Genomic DNA, 24,039 nt, shown 5'->3' with positions numbered 1-24,039 from the left:
CAAAGATGTTTTTGAGGCTGAACGGGGACCTTTAACTGGGTAGGACATCTACCAGGACAACAGGAATCACCTAGGAACGCTCCAGGCAAATAGGAATGGATAAATACCCTAAAAACAGAACACTTTAGTTTTAGCTCAGTGTTCAAAGAAAGCTGTTTCCTGAAATTCAAGACTCCAGGAGAAACCTGAATTTTCAAACCTCTTTTTTAGGAACTTCTTTTTTTTTTAAACAGAAGTAAAAGTAATTATTAAATAAATATTCAACAACATAAATTTAGGGGAAATTGTCAGAGTAAAGCAACAGGTAAACATTTGTTTACTGTGCTTTGCTTTAATTTTCAACATTTCCTGGATATTGTGAATCTTTGTGCTAGTTGGCTTCTAAGCACTTCTAGCAATATAGCATCAAATCCTAAAGGCCAGGGTCTTCATCTTATTAATCTTTGTAACTTTAGCACATGTTGAAGTCAACGGCTATTTCTTCAGCAGAGATTACCAGTGAGCTTTTCACCCTAGCAATCATTTCTATTGCCAAGTTATTTTGTAACCTACTTCTGAAGAGTTTGTCTTGCATATTTCTGTTGAGTCATTCATCTCAGAAACTTATCTTTATTCAACAAAAGAGGGAGACACAACCACATAAACTCCTCACTCCTGCTCCCAACCCCCCCCCCCCCACTGTGTTATTATTCTGTTGTTTTCTATCTGTGGACTTTCATGTACTAAAACCAAACAACCTATTGGTGTCCAGCTTAGAGGCTTAAATCAACAGGATTGATTTTCAGAAGGGTTCAGTTCGCAATGACGTAAACTTTAAGATCAAAGGACATACTTTGAATGAAAATAAAGACAAAAGACTTTCCCTTCTATAAAGTCCCTAGAATGAATCTGTTTGGCTATTCAATGGATAAGAGCATTGTCTCTTTAGTCTACCTTCTCTGAACTGGCATTCATAGTCTTCCAATTAGTAGCAGTGCAACCGTAGGCCATATAACCATGTAGCTGGTGCCTTAAACAATGACACAGTCACACAGTGTCCTTACAATTTGATTCCCCTCTCGGAGCCCAAGACATTATTAACTAAAATGTCATGAGTAAACATACTTACTAGGAGTTCTGTTATGTGCAGTAGAAATAATATATGTCAAGCATTTTGGACACAGTTAACCCTATTATATATGGATAGTTATAATTCAATGTCAGTCGTAGGTAGTGCATTATTATTTGCATTTTAAGAGAACTAAAAATAAAATATTCTATCCAAATAACTTCTTGATTGAGATTTTCCCAGTCATCTCAAACAAATTTTACCATAAACTCATCTCTGTAAATCTCCTTGTCCTTATCTGTTGTGAGATAGCCATAGAATATCTAGTCTTATTTAGAACACACTGGTCTTTTCTAAGTTGATCCTTAGCATATATCAGAATTTAAGGGACAATTTGTGTGACATCATGACATCAACCTAGAAGTGTTGGGGATTGTAGGATACGATGAGGTCAGGAGGAAAGAAGAAAAAAAAGCACGTTAGCCTTTAAACAATATGGTTTCCACTGTGAATGAGAGAAGACTGGAGGGTTCCAAGCAGTTTCGTCTCATCAGTTAGATCTGCTTAACGTTCAAGGCTATGAGGATGGGGGTTGAGGGGTGGTGATGCTTTACCTCATGAAGAGAAGGAAGGAGGAAGGGAAGACTAGGAACAGGATAGCACTGGACACCTCAGAATGAACACTGCACATATCACGTACTATAATAATTTGTGTAAAACACAACGCTGAGTTTTATTTTGTCTTGTGAGCTTCCAAATTAATTTCAAAGTGACACTTGCTGGAATATATATTGTAAAGTAACCTCTGTAAGAAAATCATAATAATCCCTCATCTCCATGCTTACCCTAATCATTTTATTTTTTTTTAATGTTTATTTTTCAGAGAGAGAGAGAGAGAGAGAGAGAGAGACAGAGCATGAGCAGGGGAGGAGCAGAGAGAGAGGGAGACACAGAATTTGAAGCAGGATCCAGGCTCTGAGCTGTCAGCACAGAGCCCGACGTGGGTCTCGAACTCACAAACTGTGAGATCATGACCTGAGCCAAAGTCGGACACCCAACTGACTGAGCCACCCAGGTGCCCCCACTCTAGTCATTTTAGATGTATAATCACAATCATTATCATGACAAATACCATCATAAGAACTTGATTTGAATGACCATGTAGAGTGACAAGGATTTACTGTGGAAAGAAATTTGGGAGTAAATGAGAGTGTTCAGTTGAGACAAACTGGACATAAATAAGAATACTTTTCCAGGGGTAGAATTCATCTTAAAGGGACTTTATTTTGAGTAATAACTTTTTTTTTAAACAAATTTGAAAACAAAGTAGTTCAGCCTAATATTTAGAGTCAGAACAGAAAGAACACAAGAGTTGGATGACAGGAAAAGTAGCTACACTGGTAAATATGATTTTCTATTGAATTTTATTATACCTTGAAATGAGCTTTAACAAGCTCATTTTTCTTCTAACAAAATCTGAAAATTTTAAGTAACAGCTGTCCTAAGTGAAGGAGCTCTACGAGAGTGAAAAGAAGAAAATATAATTTCAAATATAGAAATTATACTTACGTAAGCACTGTGGTACTTCCCCACTCCAGGTACCGTTCCCTACACAGGTCAAAACAGCAGGAAAGGATAGTTCATAGCCTGGAGAACAGATGTAGCTAATACTAAAGCCCCAGTCAAAATTTGTTCCTTCCAACCTTCCATTAGAGATCTGGGGAGGAGTTGAGCAGGTAACAGCTGCAATTACATTAAAAGCGATTAGACACAGCTGTTGAAATATCCTGGGTGTAAAAAAAAAAAAAAATCATTAGAAGAAGCATATGTGCTAATTTAACCTTTTGGAGGACAATATGGTGTGACATGTTTTATTCTCCTAGTAGTAGTCCTGAAACATCCCTGGAATTAATCCTTCTAGAATGTGACTATTTCTTGGCAACATAATGGCTACTGGTTGTCAGAGATACTCTTACAAAATAAAGAGCTGCCTGACATCTAAGGGAAGCAAATAGAGGGTGACCATTCAGTATACTGGAAGTGATAAATTATTGGTTTTATATAAGATTATTTTCCAATGACCTTTAGACAGACTGAAGACCTGGGCTGTTTGGCTATATATAGTGTCAACATTGTAGCAAAGAATTTGCAAGTAATTCTGTGACATTTGCAAAAGAAACCTAGATTATGTATCTCATTAAAATATCCAAATTGGTTCTATTAACCACTTAAATTCATATGTTAAAATTTACTGTGGGGCACCTGGGTGGCTCAGTCAGTTAAGCATCCAACTCTTGATTTCAGCTCAGGTCACCATCTCATGGTTCGTGAGTTTGAGCCCCACATCAGGATCTGTGCTGGTAGTGTGGAGCCTGCTAGGGATTCTCTCTCCCTCTCTCTGCCCCTTCCCAACACTCACGTGAGTTCAAGCCCCACGTCAGGCTCGGTGCTGATGGCGCCCTTTCGCCCTTTCTCCTTCTCTCTTCTTTTGTCTCTCTTTCTGCCCCTCCCCACTTGCGCTCTCTCTCTCTCTCTCTCTCTCTGTCTCAAAATAAATGAATAAACTTTAAAAACTTTACTGTAGGGTTTTAAAATAAATTATTAAATGTTTAAACATTAATTTTTAAATTTGGGTTTTTTTTAATGTTTACTTATTTTTGAGAGAGAGAGAGAAAGTGAGATGAGAGCACAAGTAGGGGAGGGACAGAGAGGGAGAAAGAGACAAGGGAGGAGTCCAAATTTAGGAGCTTAAATTCTCAAACCATGAGACCATGACCCGAGTCAAAGTCAGAAGCTTAACCTACTGAGCCACCCACATGCTCCTAAAATTTGTTTTAAGTTGGCTTCAAGCAGAAATGGGTAGGATAATGTGACAGAGGCGAAGGGAAAAAGGGGGGTAACCAATGCAAAATCCAAAAATGAGAAATAACTGGATTTTTATGACTTGCATCATATATGATATTTTTTTTGAGTTATATAACATTCCCATTATCAGATTCAATTAATCGTGTATGAAATAACTTCTAAAATATAAAATATTCATATATTTTCAAATGTTAACTGTAGATAGTGATCTGATTCAGAAACAGATAATCAAGAATACACACAAGATAATGTGTGTAATTAAGAAAGATACACATGTTGAATTTATCCTTTTTGTTAAACTGTGAATTCACAGATGTTTAGAAAGACACCTGAATGAGAAATCTCAGTATTATTATGAAACAATAGGAATTGTCTGGCATGACATCTGCAGTATTACATAAGTAATCATAAAAATTGGCAAAAAATTATAAAAATATTTCCAGCATTAAATACACAGCATTAAAGTAGCAAATGTATGCCTACAGTAACTAAAAGATTAATTATAGATTGCATTCTTTTAAGAAACATGATTCTTTCTTTATGAAAAGTTAGTTTTATAATTCAGTATGATTATTCTCAAGTTATAGAAAGTTTTCCTCCCATCTGTGAATTACTTGGCCCAAGTGGATAATCAAATTAAAATTCTAATTTATTAAGAATGTTTTAAATATCCCCCTCAATATAAATGATGATAGTGAGTGCATATCAGAGAACATGATACTTTTGTTGTTTTCGTTGCATTAAAGTTCATTGTCATTACTCACGATAAGGTATAATATCTTTCTTGAAATATCATTTTAAAATCCTATATGTTATTATCTACCTGGTTTTAAAATAAAAACTGCAGCAATTTTTAGTATCAGAAAACAGTGAAATAATAGAAAAACACTTTTTAAACTTAAAATGGCATGTTAAAAAGTAAATACATGGGGGTTATCACTTACAAATATTGGAGAAATTATCCTACCTCTACAAGTTGGCATTATTCCACTCCATGTGCCATTAGTTGTACAAGTCCTAATTCTGGAACCGTTGAATTCCATTGTGTAGCCTGGCTGGCACATGTAAGAAACATTTTGTCCAACCACATAATCATCTCCATATCTCAGTCCATTGGCTGGTATACCTGGGTCTCCACAACTGATGACTATCAGTATTGGATGAGAAGAGCAGATGGTTAATGTGCCACGTATTTAATGGAGAGAAGTAGTAAGCATATGGCACACTTAATATATATGAAGGAAATTTGGTTACCATATTCATTTTTAATCACAAAACATAAGCATATTTAAGCCACACGCTGGCAACTCTTGATTATGATCAGCTATGCCTATTACAGATTCTATGCATGTGGCTCAGAAACTGCATTTGGACTCTGAAAAGGCTAGGTTAATGTACTATTATACTGTAAGGAACACTGATTCAGTTAACCTCTTTTTTTTTTTTTTAATTTTTTTTTTCAACGTTTTATTTATTTTTGGGACAGAGAGAGACAGAGCATGAACGGGGGAGGGGCAGAGAGAGAGGGAGACACAGAATCGGAAACAGGCTCCAGGCTCTGAGCCATCAGCCCAGAGCCTGACGCGGGGCTCGAACTCACGGACCGCGAGATCGTGACCTGGCTGAAGTCAGACGCTTAACCGACTGCGCCACCCAGGCGCCCCCAGTTAACCTCTTTTAATCTGCATTAGGTGATCAAGTAGAAGTCATCCTATGGAAACAGGATTTCTTTTTAAGAAAAAATTAACACTGATTTATTTTTGAGAGAGAGAGAGAGAGAGAGTGCATAAGTGGGGGAGAGGCAGAGAAGGAGGGAGACACAGAATCCAAAGAAGGCTCCAGGTTCTGAGCTGTCAGCACAGAGCCTGACGCAGGGCATAAACCCACAAATTGCGAGATCATGACCTGAGCAGAAGACAGAAGCTTAGCCAACTGAGCCACCCAGGCATCCCTAGAATCAGGATTTCTAATATAATATTTGAAATCTACATATTTCCATATTAGCAATTGGAATCTCCAATTTATCAGGCTGACTGGACTGAGAGCATATTTTCTGCCTAGTGTCACTCAGCTGGATATTATAATAGTTTTTAATTAAAACAATGCTAGATGCAAAAAAATACATCAGTGTGAATCTATCACATGCAGGACAGGACACTTGGTTTGTGGCAATGAAACTACCATCGCCAGGGACAGAGAAATCAATTTACCATTTTCACCAACTCACTGCCAACTCAAGTGAAAGAATGACCTCCAAGAAATTGCCACCTCCACTCTGGAAGGCATTCGCTTTCTGGATTTGGGGTGAATGAGAGGCTTGCGTCAAGTTCTTACTAAATACGCCTTGTCGTTGCCAGCCGAGGGAGGGGTAGCTGCTGTCCTGCCCTGTGCTAAGACTCTGCAAATATACTCACCCCTACCTGTTTCATGCTTGCACTCAGGGCCCCACAAAGAGATGGAAGACAATTGCAATGTGAGCCTCCCTCTGCTGATGATGCTATGGACTGACTGGGGAGAGCACACCAGTGTCCCCGAGTAGGAGTGGGAATGGGGAGGTCAGGCAAGGCCAGGGGCACAACATGGTACGGAGCACGTGGCCTATAACCCATCCTAGGAAGACAGGGAGGCAGAGAGGCAGACTGTGCATGAGCAGAGGCTCCAAACCCTCAGCACATACTCCATTGTCCCAATAGACCTCAGTTACAAAGTACAAATTTAAAGTTGAAATTAAGAATTTTAAGGCAGCCATCACAGAGCATTAAACCTCAGCACAGGACCCTTTTGAGCATGAGGTGATGAAGAAGCATGGGCATAGCGCCTACAGCCCACTAACAAGTCCTTGAAACTGGCAGAGTGACCTCCCTCTAGGAGCTCAGCTGCCTGGATGAGGACACTTTGGTAGGGGTAGAAGGGAATCTTGGTTTAACTTTATACTGACCCCAATCTACTTTAACATATAAAAATTCCTTTGGAAACTTCCTTTACCTCAGCTCCCCCAAGATATATGCTGGCAATCATACTCCAAATTTATGGCCCCTGATACACATCCGAAGGGTCTCATGACTGAGGTTTTACTAAACGGTAACAAATGGTGTTTCCCTAGCAACAGCAAGCCCCTCAAGGTCCTGGAAACCTTGTTTCCGAAATACCTTCCAGACATTATCCTTGACCTTCTCCTACCCTGAGGGTACATAATGAGTTACCTGTCATAACTCCAGTGCAGCTCTTCCTGCCCACAGTACTGTCCCTGTGCTTTAATAAAATCACCAAAGGTGTCTTCAAGAATTCTTTCTTGGCCATCAGCTCTAAACCCAACAAACCCCATCACCCCAAAACCCCATCATGAGGTTCTATCAATTGTATTAGTCCATAAAGCTGGCTCTGTTTACATATATAATATTATCATTTATAATGCCACCCAAAATCTTTCAGAAAGACTAAGACAACATAGAAAAGACAAAACAATTTGAAATATGATATTTAATAACAAGGCATAACAGAGATTATATATAAGTGACAATGGCGTTTGCTGTTTTGTGGTAGGTGGTTTGAGCTTGATTTGGGCAAGGAATTATCTAAAAACTTTCTGACAGATAAGAGAAAAAGGAAAATACAAGGTTACACTGTTTCTTTTCTAAAGATTTAAAAAAAAACACATGGGGTTACTTGGCTTTTACTATCTTTTCTTTTTTTTTCCCTTTAAATCTTTTTGCTCAGAGATAATTTTGTACTTTCAAAGTTGATTTATTTTTGAGAGAGAGAGACAGAGTGCAAGTGGGGGAGGAGCAGAGAGAGAGGGAGACACAGAATCCCAGGCTCTGAGCTGTCAGCACAGAGCCCAACATGGGGCTCAAACTCACAAGAGGTGAGATTATGACCTGAGCAGAAGTTGGAAAGGTTTAAGCACTGAGCCACCCAGGCACCCCAAATCGTTTGGTTCATAAAAGGGTAAATAATTTCATCAGGTAAACCGGGGCTATATTCTTTCATTTTTACTTTTAATTAATTCTTCAGCAAAGACTCCCTGATCACCTAATCATTGTCACCAGGATGGGTGACAAGATTAAAGAAGTATTTTGGAGGGAGGTCTAGGGTCAAAGACTAAAAGCAGATTAAGGCATGGAAGACCTTAATAGCACTTCAATTACATTGTATTTCTTAATTTACCATTAAATATTATGAATGTCAAGATTTCTGTCATATTATTCTAATCCACTAAGCCTAAGAAGTTTTAAGACCGTGACTAATGGCATTTAAATTAAAGAACAATGTTCACTGCACTTCACCTGATAATCCTAGGAGCCCTGGGGACAGTTTGCTAAATCACACCCAGTGAGAGTTTCTGTCTGATCCTACTAAGAGTTTTGCATATATAGGATAATTTTTGTTCTTTTAATAATTGTACAGGAAACGATTTTTAAAATTATGCAACTGAGTTGAATAGGAAATTAAATCCTGGTTATTTACCAGGAATATCATTTCAAAATTTCAGTTTTGTTTCAAAATTTACAACTATATAAAAGTGAGTATAAGCCTTTGATTTATTTTGTTTCCTTTTACCATCTGGGTGTGTATGTATACATACATATATATATGTGTGTGTGTGTGTGTGTGTGTGTGTGTGTGTGTGTATGTGTATATATATGTGTATATATATGTATATATATATATGTGTGTATATATGCATACACACACACACACACACACCTAAATTTTAAACCTACATTCCAATTAAGAAGTGGGACGTTAAAGAGCACACATATATGCTGTTGTTATTTTCTAGGTAGCACTTTACAGATTGAAATAGAAGCCTGGCAAGAAAGAACAGCTAACCTGGTCCTAAGGCCCACAAGCTGAGGTACAGCTACTGAAAGAGAGGACAGAGGACTTATTTTACAAAGAGGCACCAAGAAAGAGTTTGCATATGTGGCAGCCTCATGATGAAATGCCTGACAACAAGGGCTTCACAAGGAATTGTTGGTGGCTTTCTAGTGAAGCAAAGGCCCATCAAAGAGGCAGTTTCCAATAGCAACAGTCTTTTCATTTGCCACTAGTTTGTTTCTAGCAACAAAAAAGAGGCTTTTGGTCTTTCCAGGCGAAGCCTTAGAATAGTGGCTATGTGGGGCTTTGCCCTAAAATTCAAAGACATCAGTTCATGACAATGGGATGCTGGGCTTTCTTTCAAGAAAAATCTCTTCAAAAGTCACCAAATCCCCTAAGCACACAGGGCACATGTACCCATGATGAGGGGGCATAAGGCAAGCTGAGGGCAAAGCACATGCCGGCAATGCCTGCCCCCTGCCGCAAGTGGGATATGTGTGGCATTCCTCAGACATTCCTGACTGCCCTAAAGCTAAGAGGAGAAATCAAATGGCTACCTGATAGAAATCACAGTCAAGGAGGACATGAGTCTCCATCAGTTTACAAACATCTTGGTAAATGACAAGAAAAAGGCAATCTTATCAATAGCCTAATAATCTCCAGAAACATACAGACTCAGTTTCCTGGTGTCCCAATATCACCCTCCCCTCCACAGTGATGTGGGGAACAAAGCCAAGAATGGGAGGTAAAATTAAATTTCTTTATAACCTGCAGCCCACTGACAAATATCAAGGCAAATACAGAATATAACATTTCTCCAGGAGCCCCCTACTATCTTAATGTTAATGCCTTCCTAGAGGGGAAAACAACCTTAGCTTGACAACAGTAAGGCCTCAGGTAACTTAGAAGTCCTCCTTAGCATGTGAAAGTCCTTCTAGAGGCCTCCCTTTTGCCTTTCCCTTCCCAACTCCATGATATGTAACCAGTTACTCCACAACCCAGTGCAGCAATTCCCGCTCACGGGTCCTGTCCCATGTGCTTTAATAAAATCACCCTTTTACACCGAAGACATCTCAAGAATTCTTTCTTGGCTGTCATCTCTGGACCTCCACCACTCCAAAACCACAACACACACACACACACACACACACACACACACACACACACACCCAATAACTTCATGAAGACAATTATTTTGTCTATGTTCTACATTGTTGTATTTTCAGGACCTAGTCTAGTATATAACTTATTAAAAAAAGATTAAGTATTTTTAAAGAATAAATATGTGAATGATATGTAAGAAATGATTAGATCAAATTCTCAAAAAAAATACAATGTTTTAAAGGTTTGAATTGGCTTTTGTGGGAGGATTTTTTCTCATTAGTTTCTATCATGTAATTGAGGCCCACTTGGCATCATTTATGATAAATCTAAGTAGATGATATCTATGCTAAAAGTAAAACAATTGTGATGATTCTAGTCTGTGCCACTTCAAAGCTACTTTCTCTTTTAACTTCCTAAGTGAGAAATAGACATACGTATTTTTAAATAACTTAGGATCACATTAATCACACTTATATTCCCTTTCACGGATATACATAAAATATAATTTGTGTAACCAAACCCTTGATGGTTGAGTTATGTTACTCCTTTTCTTTTTTAATTTTGTTTTCAATGTTTGTTTTATTTGAGAGACAGAGCATGAGTGGGGGAGGGACAGAAAGAGAGGGAGACACAGAATCCGAAGCAGACTCCAGGCTCTGAGCTGTTGGCACAGAGCCTGACATGGGGCTTGAACCCACGAACCGTGAGATCATGACCTGAGCCGAAGTCAGACACTTAACCGACTGAGCCCCGTGTCACTGTTTTTCTATTAGAGACAATGCAGCAATGGACATTCTTACTCAGGCACATACTGTTCCAGGTCGCAAGCCAAGAAAAAATTCTACCATAGCAGAATGAAGTTCCAGAAAGGTGGTCATTTCTCTGATAACGCTTCTGATTTTATATAATCTCCCAATTGAAACATTGGTTTCCTTTTTAGATCTCAGTGGTAGATTTTCTCAACTTCAAGCTCAGCATTATTGATATTCGGTACCAACTAATTCTTTATTGTAGGGGGTTGCTTTATCTTTGAGAATGTTTAGCATTGACCTCTCCCTGCTAGATACTAATAGTGTACTTCATTCACCTGCACTATGACAGCCGAAAAAATATCTCCAGACATTGCCAAATATGCCCTGGGAAGCAAAATCACCCATGTTTGAGAACCACTACACTCAGAGATAGTTCTCTCTCCTTGAGATTTAGATGACTTTTTAGCTTCACTTTACGCAGTTTGATGCTGAGATACCTCCTCCAGTTTTCTCCTATGTGAGAGTAGCCTCATATCTCTGACCTATTCTTTACCAAAAAAAAAAAAAAAAAAAAAAAAAAAAAGAAAGCAAAATCTTTGAGAGTTCTCAGTTTAGTAACAAAGATCCAGTAAGGACCATTTCTGCCCTGGTTATTTGGAACAAAAGCCCGAGGTTCATTTATCACTGGATCTGATTGAGTATGCTGTCCTTGGCCCAAACGACAAGACCTGCCAGATACAGGACATTAATCATTTTGGAAGGAGTCTTAGTGGGTTAAAAAAATTCCAAGAAACAATTGACTTTATTTCTTCTTAGCACTTAAAGCCAATCCTTACTTTACTTGACAAGCCCTGTCCTGGTGCAGATTGTATCTTCTTCCCAAAATATTATGTGCACTAGGTGCTTTAGGTATCAAAGGTGGCTCTGTAAGGATCCTGTTTCATTTTTTAATGAGTATTTGCTTGTGCTTAGTTTTTAGCTCTTTTTTTAGGTGTATTTATTTTATTTTGAGAGAGAGAGTGTGTTTACATGTGAGCAAGGGAGGGGCAGAGAGAGAAGGAGAGAGAGAATCCCAAAGCAGGCTCCACACTGTCAGTGCAGAGCCCGATGAGGGGTTCAAACTCACGAACCGTTAGATCATGACCTGTGTCAAAATCAAAGGTTGGACACTTAACTGACTGAGCCACCCAGTCGCCCAGTTTTTAGCTTTTTTTTTCTCATTTTGAACATCACAGAAAAGAACATCATCAAATTTTATAATCAGAGTACTTTTATAAGCTTCTTAGTATTATGGCAAATATTCTTTTCCTTTCAGCTTGGTTTAGTTTCATGGATGTTTCTTAACATAATTCCTCTGCAAAAGTGTGCATGATATTTAGATGCATGACCTTGATCTCATGATATATTCTTTTACCTACCCAAGACAAAACTAGTTATTTGGGGGAAGTTTCACACTCCAGAACTGGTAGTGGGTTCTGGATAAGTACCTGTCTGGAGAAGACGGAAGAGTTCTTTCCATGAGGCATGATTTTAGAGAAAGATTAATTAAATATGCAATTTCTCAATTCATTTATAATCTTAAGCAGGCTGAATATTAGCAGGTATAGGAGAATTTTTGTAAGGGAAATTTTATGTCTTTACTACATTTCTACTCTGGTTAGATGTGAAAGAGACAGTGTGGGGACATTACCATTATTATTAAATTATGTTTATTCCAAAAGTGTTTCCAAAAATCATTAAAATGAACAAGGCAAATCTACCCATGTGATTGGACTGTGGTTCTTTTAAGGACAGAAAAGGAATGTGTGTGTGTGTGTGTGTGTGTGTGTGTGTGTGTGTGTGTATTAGCCAATCAAGCAAATGAAAGGTACATATGCAAATCACCATGGTGGAAAATTCTCAAAGGGCGAAAGTGCTTGGAATATCAATGCTTCTTCACAGACCTATGAAATACTAGAGCCCACAAACCTTACTTACTGGACTTTGTGTTCTCAGTTCCTGGGACAGTACCTCAATATAATAGGCTTTGTATAAATTATTTTTATTAACTGAATCCATAAGTAGTCCAATTACAGTACATAGCCACAATTCTGCATTTTTAGATAAAATATATCCTGCTGTAAGTTAAAAAATAAAATTATATTTTAAAAATTAGATCACTACCCTGATTTTTACTACATAGGAGGAACTAGTTTCCTAAGGATAATGAGCCCAGGAAAAAAAAACACTTAGAGTGACCAAAATTTTATTTTAAAAAAGGTAGAAAAAAATCCAAATAGAATTGAATTCTTTTCACTTTACTTTCACCACATCATTGTAAATGGATAATTCATTCACCTATATTTTAAGGGTTTTATTAATTTCTTCAAGGGACCCTATTAAATATTTTATGTTTGAATCATCCTATATTGAAACATCATATCATCTGTCTTGTTGATTTTCTATCTTTCAGCTGATATTGTTCCAATTCTAGCAGATCCACTTTGCCAATGATTGTGTATGTGATTCAACAGTAGCCTGATTCATTTCCTTTGACTCAACTCATCAAAATATTTCATCTCTTGCAAGATTTGCAGATTTATTATTTATATATATTTGTACTGTATGTTTGGACATTCATCTTGAAACACACAACAAAATTATTGACAAGGTATATAGAGGAAATTGTGATTTTAAGCAGAAAGTATCATTGAAAAAAACAAATCTTACAAGTAGTCAACTCATTAACAAATAATATGCTCCTGTAGAACTCAAAATGGTAAGTGCAGAGGAATTGAAAAAAAAAATAGAGAATAGGCCATAAATTAATGAAACAATTCCATATGCATTCTAAGTAATGTCTTATATTTATACTATGCAAATATGTTTGACTATGCTAGTGAAGATAGAAAATAAAGTGAAAAAAAAGGAGGAAAAATACAAAAGGAGAGAATGAAGTGAACCTGAGAAAATTGCTTCTTGAGTCAAATAGATTTGATTTTAAATCTTAGATCCTGCATATGCTAGTTGTGTTACCATGAGGAATACAGCTGTGTTTTCTCTGTAAGATACCATATCTTCAAATGTGAAATAGAAAGGGTAATAGCATATATTTCATAGATTTGTTATTAGAAATAAAGGAGAGAATTTGTATAAAAGCACTTAGCACAAATCCTAACCACTGGCAAACACTCAATAACAGATATTATTCTTTATGAGTAAAAATAATAACCATTTGGGGAAAGAAAGGAAAGTTTTGTTTTGTTTAGGTGGGTTTGCCAAGAAATGCTGCCAGTGCTTTGGTTTGGAAATTTAATTCAGGCACTTTAAATTTTCCTCATATGTAACTTAATTCATTTCAAATTTACATTTAAGTATTGTGTATACATGCTAAAAAATGATGTCTACAAAAGGCAATTATAAAAAAAGGCAATTATATTAAATCAAAATTTATTAAAATATTTATTTGAATTTAACCTTTCTGATATGTATGTATGTACATACATACATATGTATACACATATGTGTGTGTATATTTATATATAAAAGAATTGAATTTAATGGAAAATTCCATCCATGTGTGTGGCAGAAATAACTGTTTAGCAGTGAACTCTGACAATAGACAATAAGTCAGTTAAATTATTTGGTGCCTCAGTTTCCTGATCTACATACGCAAGTCTACGATGCAATCTCTTCCAGATACAAAATTACGTGTAATCAATCATATATTTAAATTAACTTCCACTGTAAATTAATGAGATGAAATCTGAGACAGTTGCTTTAATTCAGTTTTATTACCACATATAAGTATTATCAGTATGTCAGATTCTTTATAGAAGCTTAGCCTATTTTAATTTCCACTGAAACCTCTCTCTGTGCTCCTTTTTTAGGGATATTTTTCTTTTTGCCTTTGGTTTGGAATGCTACTGGGATGTTGGCACTTTTTTGCCTATAAAGTAAGTCAACTGTTACAAATTCTGTTTTTAATTTAATAGCAATTCATCATTTAAAAGCTAGTGCTTGAAATACCTTATTTAACACATTTCTCCTTGAAGAACTGACATAAGGAAAGAAACTTTCTTCATATTTTTGATATACTATTTGTAACCAATCTGTCTTGAATTAGGTGATTTTTAATTTGATTTAAAAATTTAAAGAAAAATGAAAATGATCCAATTAGGTGCAAATTTCGGTCTCAAAAATTGAGATATGTTTATTTATCCTTACTAAAATTGGAAAACAACTTAAATAAGAGACTTAGGTATTTATCTATGATGAAATTAAATTGTTATTCATTGTGCAGAAAACAAAAGATGTGTTACTCAACAGATTTCCTTTACTGTGAATATACTCATTATTTCATCTTTTTGATAACTGTATATTAAACACATACTATCTTCCAGAAACTATGTGCCATGTTATCTGCAAAATTACAAGTCCTTTCTGCAAACATTTTAAAATGGAGTGAAATGGTAAGTTGTGTATACTAATAGTTAAAATGAAAATTAGATATTTCAGTTAGTGAACAACTAAGTACTTAATCACTCATATATTAGGTTCTGTGCTCCACTAGAAAGTCACTGAGATAAACAGACCTGGTTACTACTGACCTATAAAGTTAACTGTTCAGCTTTAAAAGTAATTTCCATTAGAAAAAAAAAAAAGTTATACACCATGAAGAGATCACTTCTAGCTAAAAGGGATATGAGGAAGTGTCTTGAGAAGGCTTTGGCAAATGTGTCCTTTGAACTGATAATTTTTTTTTCTTAACGTTTTTATTTATTTTTGAGACAGAGAGAGACAGAGCATGAATGGGGGAGGGTCAGAGAGAGAGGGAGACACAGAATCTGAAACAGACTCCAGCCTCTGAGCTGCCAGCACAGGTCCCAACACGTGGCTCGAACTTACTGACCGCGAGATCATGACCTGAGCCAAAGTCGGATGCTTAACCGACTGAGCCACCAGGCACCCCCATTTGAGCTGATATTTAAAAGACACCAGGGTACAGTTCTAAAGACTCAAATGGGGTAATATAGTATGGAAATAGTAAATCATATTTGTTAAGTGTTATATTTTTCAGTATCACAAAAAATGAGACTTTTTCAAGGTAAACAGGAGGATTTCTTTCCTTCAAAGTGGAGAAATCAGGGGGAACGTATTGTTATTCTCCATTTGAAACAACCAGAAGAAAAGAAAACACACACACACACACACACACACACACACACACACACACGAAACAAAAACCAGGTTTCATCAGGCAGGAAAGCACAGAAGCACCGTGATCCTTGAGAGACAGAAAACAAAGGAGATGAGTCCTATGATTGCCTTTAGAGTAGAACTGCCTTCAGAGAAGAACTTTCAGGCTTTGGCACAGAGGGGAGGACCCCAGGCAGACTCCCTGTGTTGAAGAGATGGATCTAAGAGCCCGGAGGGAGCAAAATGGATAGAGTTTGTGAGACAGAGTACCAGAAAGGACATGCACAGAAAGAAAGAGAGATGTAGGAAGAGAACTCCCTGAGTATTCAGCAAAATACTGATGAGTCTGTGAGGACCTGCCCAAGGGCAGGTAAAGAATTATCCAAAAGATTAGATGTAACAATGCCTGGGGCTGACATAGGGCCAGGGATATTACTTTTTACTGACTCGAATGAACAACTGGAAAACGTTTTGCTATTATAGATGTGGCTAATGTGTTCTATTCGGTGGTCATTTCAATAGTCTCCTAGCCATAGTCTCCCTTCACCTTTGAAGAGACACTATACACACAAGGCACCTCAACAGCCCTGTCACTGCACACACAATCTTTGTAGGCAAGATAGTAACTACAAGCAACTGTCTCCTATCACAGGAGGTCATGACATGGCTTTGATGGCATCCTCCTCTGGGATGATTCATCTGAGCCGGTCATTCAGGAAATGCAAATACTCACAAAAGAGCTACACTTTTAAAGGGAAGGGAATGGGTCATTGGCCCACACACAGTATAAAGCCTGTCTCCTCAGTTAGATTTCTGCGAATTATTAGGTCAGTCCAGGGCTGCTCCACCACTGACACTGTCGAGAGCAACTACTGACCTTCGCAACCCTACGTTTGACAAAGCCCAACAGCTTTTTGAGTCCCAGAAACAACATGTTCTTCATTTAGAAATTTTAAAACCAAGTCAGTTATTGATGTGCATTAGACGGACAAAATAAAATTGCTTCCTTTGTATATTTAATCTCAATTACAGCTGATAATTCATCACTATCCTTAAAGAATGGTTAAATTATAATTAACAGCACTGATGTTCTGTGATTCCCCTTTCCTCTGCCAGTGCAGTACCTTGGTAAGCCAACTGATACTTAAAGTCACTGGCGCACATTCTAACTATAACACTACTACCTCCTTTTACTCTGGAAGACAAATACCAATATTCACAACATGGCATGGTTTGATTAAATACAAAACACACACATACACATTTATATGCTCAAATATGTTTCACATAACTAGTGATAGTTTAAACTAATGACAAGAAACTTACTTGTACAGTTAGGCAAGCTTCCAGACCATGTTCCATTGGCTGTGCACTGTCTAACTGAAGGTCCAGAAAGGATATACCCCTCCATACAAGAATAAATAACTGAACTGGAAAACGTTGTGCCATCAATCCGAAAGACTTTTCCATTGGCTGTTGTTCCTGGGTTGCCACACTGTATGGCTATAAAACAAAACGGGTAAGAGTAGATATAAAAGTGTTTTTAGAATTCCTCTCACAAAAAGGTAATGACTAAATGATTCTTTCAAATTATCCAAAGGAGCTACAAAAGATTCTAAAAGAAGCATTGGATTATCTTTTATAAATAGTTGAAATTCAAGATGAATTTATATTGACTCTATTAGTTTAACTACTGGGATGCAAATCACGGCTACTTTTTGAAGACTTTTTTTAGTGCCTTTGGTAGAAACATTACACAGTAAAGTAATTACTTGAGAGTACTGCCTTTGGGTACTACAAAATCTTTCAAAGAAGGATTAGAAGAGTCGGTCTAAAAAACAACTCATGTAAAACTGGAATAGATGTAACAACAAGATGTGACAGATTTATTTTAATTGTACTAAGAGGGTAGATATAAAATGAACAACTTAAGTATTATAAACATCCATGTATATTTTTATTTATGTAAGTATATAACTGATTTGCATTAAAACTTTATTATCTCTATTTCTGGGCTAAGGTGTACAAAACAATAAATTGAATAAAAACAAAGTAAATTCTATGAATGTGTGGCATTAAGTTTGCAACATATCCTAAATAAGAATCACAAACACAAATACCTTATATGATTAGATAGTCTGTATTATTTTTAACTATTGGTCATTAATGCCATAAGTGAATTTTTAAAATCTCTTAAAAGCAAGCCTATGTTAGACATAATACTAAATTTTGCTGTAATATAAAAGGGTATGTTAGTACTTTGTAGTTTAAGGTTATCTTTATGAATATGAAATGTAATTATAGTTTTAGAAGTACCATCTAAATCACGTGTTGCATCTCAACTATTTAATTTTGCCATTCCTTTGTAATAGTACTGTATGTTTGTGTGTACGTGTATGTAGATAGGAAACTTACACATTTCATACGTAATACAACAAAGTCATACTCCAAATAATATATGATACAGTAAATATTTTTATGTGCTGTCAAGAGTAATTATCCTCTTCTATATCCATTAGTACCTGCCTAAAATAATAATCTGGTCATATCTATCTGTTATGTGTCATGTCCCATAGCCTTGACACAACACAAGAAAGATTTGAAAAACATTATCCTTGTTTTAAGATGTCATGTAGTTTGCATGTTGTAATAAGGACCCAGGTTCAGTCTATCTCTTGCACAATAAAAATCAAGAACTTCTCTAGTCAGGGTGGTTTCCAGGTACAGACAAATCACACTATTACTCCTGTTCTCTGGTCTCTAATTCCTCCATCTCAAAACATACATTTCTCTTACTCAGAATGTTATCTGAATTACACAAGTAAAATTAACTTAAAATGAATGGAGTTAAGTGCAAATCTATCATGCGTGAAAGCTGAAAGCTTTTTGGACACAGCCAGAGCAGCGATAACAACTTTGCCTCTGTAATACTGACATTTGGGAAAAGTGGGAGTTGATTGTTACTGTGAACATAGCTCCGTTCATGTTTACTACTAGCTGACAAAGCCATTTCTCCTAGACTCATTTCTCAGCTGTCAATTGACCTAATCTAATACAAATGATGGTTAACATTCATTGAGCACTTACTATGTGACGGCCACAACTTTTTCAATATTAATTAATATCACAAAAATTCTGAGTTGATATTAACATCATTGCCATTCCCTGGTAGGAAAATGAGGCACACAAGGATTAAGTAACTTGCCCAAGGTCTAACAACTAGTTAATGGCAGATTTTAACTAGCACAAATTCATAAGCATGATTATGATAGTGTATAATGAGAGTATTGGATTTTATTGAGACTAGTAAATGAAAGGCTTAAACATGATATATTTTTGCCAGTTGGTTATTTTTGTGTGTCAGATACATTATATGAATCATATTTTATGTTCACCCTTTTTTGTTACTAGAGATAATTTTTAAAATTACTGTACCTTTTTTGTCACTTTTTATCAAGGTGATAGCTATTTATAAAAAGTCAAAAAATAAATGAAAGTATAAAGAAGAAATTAAAGGTAATGTATAAATCCACCAAGAGATAGCACTTGGTAAAATATTTATATATACTTATATTAATATGCATATGCAAATATATATAAATGGATATATATTCATCATGATGTTTATTTCAGGCACTGTGCTAAGCACAGAGTACACAGGAGTAAAATAATACCCTTTTAAAAGATAGAAATATGTTATTTTGTAATCTTATTTTTCGTACTCAACATTATAATTAGGGCATCCTTCTTTCATAAAGTTTAGTAACTGGATAGTTTTCTATTATATGTATATTCATGACTTAACTAACCAATCTCCTATTGACCAACATGAAATTAATTTAGTTTTTTTTCTTTATCATATAATACAGTTTAACATACTCTAGTTTATGTATACAACTGTGTACATAGGTCCCGTTTTTTAAGTTTTTATTTAAATTCCAATTAATTAACCTACAACGTAATATGAGCTTCTGGTGTACAATTTGTTGCTTCAACACTTTCATACAACACTCGGTGCTCATCACAAGAACGCTGCTTAATCTGTCACCTCATCCACTGCCCCTTTGGTAACCATGAGTTTGTTTTCCATTGTTAAGAGTCTGTTTCTTGATTTTCTGCTCTCTCTTTTTCCCCTATGATCCTGTGTTTTGTTTCTTAAATTCCACATGAGTGAAATCATATGGTATTTTTAAGATAAATTTCTGGAAGTGGAATTTCTCAATGATTTTTATTTTTGAAAAATGTTTTTACTTTTTTGAAGTATATATAGAGTTACCCAAGATGTTATAACAATGCACTTGTATCAATGGTGTAAAAAAATTTTGCTTGTTTTCACACGTTCTCTGCAACATCACACACCATCATTTTTAAAATCCTTGTCAGTTTATCAAAATGCTATGTTCTTTAAATTTGTATTTTCTATTTATTAAATTATTTTAAAACATTTGATATTTTTATTTTCATGTGTTTTATTCATCACATCCATACATCCTATGAAAGCTTTTATATTTTACTGTTACTAACGTAATATAATGTTACAAAACATTTGGAATAAAGAGAATAAAATCCTCCAAATTTCACCACTCTGTCCTATTATCATTTTTGTGTACTGCCTTTTATTCTTTGTTTTAAATAAATATCATTTCCCATGAATTTTACTAGAGTGCCTAATTCTGAATCTTAATTTTTAACAGTTTTACATGAAATTTACATGAGAAATTTACATTTTCTCATGGCCTTTATTCTAATATTTTATTGATGATATACTGTTACACCATGTAAACATAGAGTTGCTTATGTAATATTTTTCGTACTGCTGTCTAATTATTTTCAATTGTTGCTGGTCATAACCAATTAGAAATATAAAATTGCATCATCACAATTGTGTGTTTTCTTTAATATTTTTATTTTCTTAGGAAAAAATCCTCAAAAATGAAGTTAATAAATCAAAGCTATATATATTCTATGAATAAATATGTATTTTGTCAAATTATCCTATCCTAAAATATTATGACAAAAAAACCTCCAGAAATGTTTTCAAGTTCTAGTTTTGTTGTACATACACTAGAATTTCATTTTTAAACAGGTGAAAAATGATGCTTTGATGATCAATTCTAATTTTCTGACAAGTAGTTATGTAGAATTTTTTTCTATAGGTTACAATATTGTTTTTTGGCTCCTCTGTGTTTTCTGTTCATTCCTTCTGTCTACTCATCTACTAGAATGCTTTCTTAAATGATTTGTATGAACTCCATCCATGAGAAAAATGTTAATTCTGTTATATTTGCTCTAACTCCTCGTTCTTTTTTATCCATAATGTACATACTAACAAAACAAAGTCAGCACCACACATTTCATCTAAAAACTGTTTTGTAGTTCAGCCAAACAAAAGGATCACCCATGTACAATATATTTATAGAGATTTTTCCTTTGGAAAATAAGTTTGAGGAGTCATTAAAGATCTTAGTCTTACTTATTGTCTTTTGCTCAGCAATATTGTTTCTCAATTTGTTTCCCTTATAGTAGCAACTGAGCTGCAAGTCTCTTAATTAAGATTAAATTTGGTAATGTTAAAAAAAGATAACTATCCTTCTTTGCTAGAATGCGGACACTAATTTTAAACATCGTCAAAGGATTTTGAAATATAATCAATCAGGAAACTGTCAAGAAGGTTCTATTGGGACTTACTTTCTATTTATAAAACCTATTACATTTGGTAAAACATCAAGTACATTTCATAAATACCTTTGTAAGTTTAGCTTTTGCACTAAAGTCATCTCAAAAAGAACAGTTTAAATTATATGGATAATTTTTCAGCGACACTTCATTTTCTAGCCAATCTGTAAAGAGTTAATTATGTTAACTCTGAGTCAGTCAGAATGATTAACAATTTTACCTAAACACCAAAATTTTTAAGGATTCAAGCTATCAACAGCTGTACTCTATACATAAAAATTTCATTTATTATTAGGCATCTTTCTATATTTTTCCATTTCTACAAACCTGAAAACTAAAACAGATCTTGAACTAATGTCAAGAACAATCTGTTTTTTCCCTGATAGTGTCTATTACGTAAAGGTCTGTGGTGAAGAGGTAAATATAAATGCTTTTAAGAAATATTTTTAATTTTTCCCATCGCGATGTTTGCTGTATTAAATAATGTTTGTGTATACATAGCCCATGAGAGATTTTTTTTATAATTATTATCTATCATAGTTCTCCTATAGGATGAGGTCAGTTAAATGTAGTACTAGTGCCTTTATTCCAGCGTTGCGACAGGACGAATGGCTAGGAGTGATTGCACCTGAGGTATAGTGACCAACTGAATTTAGATGCACATTAAATTTCAATCCTTTCAGTGTATTTAGTTTCTGCTTAGATTACCTTTGCATTCTGGTTGCCTTCCAGTCCAACTGCCATTGGCTAAACACGTTCTTTCTTCTGAGCCATGAAGGATATAACCAATATCACAAGCAAAACGTACAGAGCTTTTGGTTCTGAAATCACTTTCCTGTCTAGAACCATGACCAGGAGTACCCGGATCCCCACAGGTACCAGTAGCATCGCCTGAAATTCAATACAGTTCAGATTAATTCATCTCATTAAACGTTGACTATGTTCATGATTTAGTCCAAATGCTTGTAGGCTTTTGTGTTTGTGCATGCTGTGTTTTTAAAAAATTTGTATTCATTTATTTTTAAGTAGGCTAGATGCCCAGAGTGGAGCTCAACTCAGATCCTGAACTCATGATCTTGAGATCAAGACCTGAGCTACAGTCAAGAGTTGGGTGCTTAACTCACTGAGCCATCCAAGCCCACTTAATATGATAAACTGACTGGACAAAATCATAATTCACATTTCCCATCTGAGTCCAGTCATAGAAAAGGCCTAAAGAAAAAAGAAAATCATGCAGAGCATAATGTTATTTGCCACATCTGTGATATTTGGGCCTAGTAAACAGGCTAAGGACATTTTCAGTATCTCAAAACCTAGATAATGACCAAATTAATGGAAAATTTATAATTGATAATACTATGAGCTCAAATGACAAAGAATTTATAAAACTAAAATTAAAAACTGTATTTGATAATTTGCATGTTTCCTTCTCTGAATTTCCTAATAGCTGAAAATATTTTTGCGTGTGAAATTAGAACTGTAATGTGCTGGAAAACGTAAATGTTACAATACAGTATCCTGTAGACTAAAATCTCACCCCTAATTTTCTCTACCAATGGCCACTGATCAAAGATACATGAATTATATTCTTTCCAATATGAAAATATAAAAATAAATTGTAAACAAAGATTAGAAATTCTGACTTAAGCTCCTTTTAAAAAATGTTTATTTCTTTATTTTGGGAGAGAGAGAGACAATGAGTAGTAACGGAACAGAGAGGGAGGGAGAGAGAGAATCCGAAACAGGCTCTGTGCTGTGAGCACAGAGCCCGACGTGGGGCTCTGTTCTATAAACCATGAGATCATGAACTGAGCCAAAATGAAGAGTCAGATGCTTGATCAACTGAGTCACCCAGGGGCCTCTGACTTAAGTTCCTAACAAGGATTTTGCTCATGGCTAGGTGTTCATCTTTTGATTTTAACATTAAGATTTATTCAGTCCCTTTATCATTTCTTAAATAATTCTAATCAGAGTTGCCACTATATTATTATACATTAAGAGAGAGAAAGAAGGAGAGAGAGAAACTTGAAGGCATATACATTGAAAATGCTGTGTGTAGATGCTTTTTTGACGTGCCCTGTGTATTTGGAATCCTTCTTTACACCACCTCATTTTCATGTGATGTAATAATAACAACCACACAAAATGTTAAGATCACTATTCCACTTTACATATCTATGTGCATTCTTGTTTGCAATTCAGAAGCAGTTTTGTAATACATTGGGATATATGCATATAGGTTTATGTTTTTATTCATAATCGGTTATCTGAGTTAATTGAGTTACTGTAAGATAAGAGTTTTAATTCTCATTAAAGTCACATTATGGTCACATTAAAAATAAGAGTTTTTTTTTTTTAAATCTATAGACTAAATTTGAAGACCTAGGTAGTTACTTCACAGGGATTAACCACTAATCATAAGAAGACTCTGAAATAAGTAACCATTTCACAACTTTTTGTAAACATTTTTTTTATGTTTAATTATTTTTGAGAGAGAGACAGGGCATGAGCTGGGGGAGGGGCAGAGAAAGAGGGAGACACAGAATCTGAAGCAGGCTCCAGGCTCTGAGCTGTCAACGCAGAGACCAGTGGGGG

General features: G+C 35.5%; 1 protein-coding gene across 6 annotated transcripts in view; it reads right to left on the bottom strand.

Moving 5' to 3' along the window:
- CSMD3 (CUB and Sushi multiple domains 3) overlaps positions 1-24,039 on the bottom strand; it is a 1,257,965-nt gene that overhangs the window by 40,428 nt on the left and 1,193,498 nt on the right. For all 6 annotated transcript variants that reach the window (XM_086695899.1, XM_086695901.1, XM_086695900.1 and 3 more), the window contains 4 exons: positions 22,153-22,335; positions 17,095-17,271; positions 4,881-5,060; positions 2,618-2,791 (listed from right to left, as the gene is read on the bottom strand). In XM_086695899.1, coding sequence (XP_086552025.1) covers positions 2,618-2,791; positions 4,881-5,060; positions 17,095-17,271; positions 22,153-22,335 — 714 coding nt within the window. The remainder of the gene's footprint in view (positions 1-2,617; positions 2,792-4,880; positions 5,061-17,094; positions 17,272-22,152; positions 22,336-24,039) is intronic.

Source organism: Puma concolor, chromosome F2 (assembly GCF_028749965.1).
Source record: "Puma concolor isolate L17-30 chromosome F2, mPumCon1.1.hap2, whole genome shotgun sequence".
In the NCBI taxonomy this organism is placed as follows: domain Eukaryota; kingdom Metazoa; phylum Chordata; class Mammalia; order Carnivora; family Felidae; genus Puma; species Puma concolor.
This window is presented reverse-complemented; position numbering and strand designations above follow the sequence as displayed.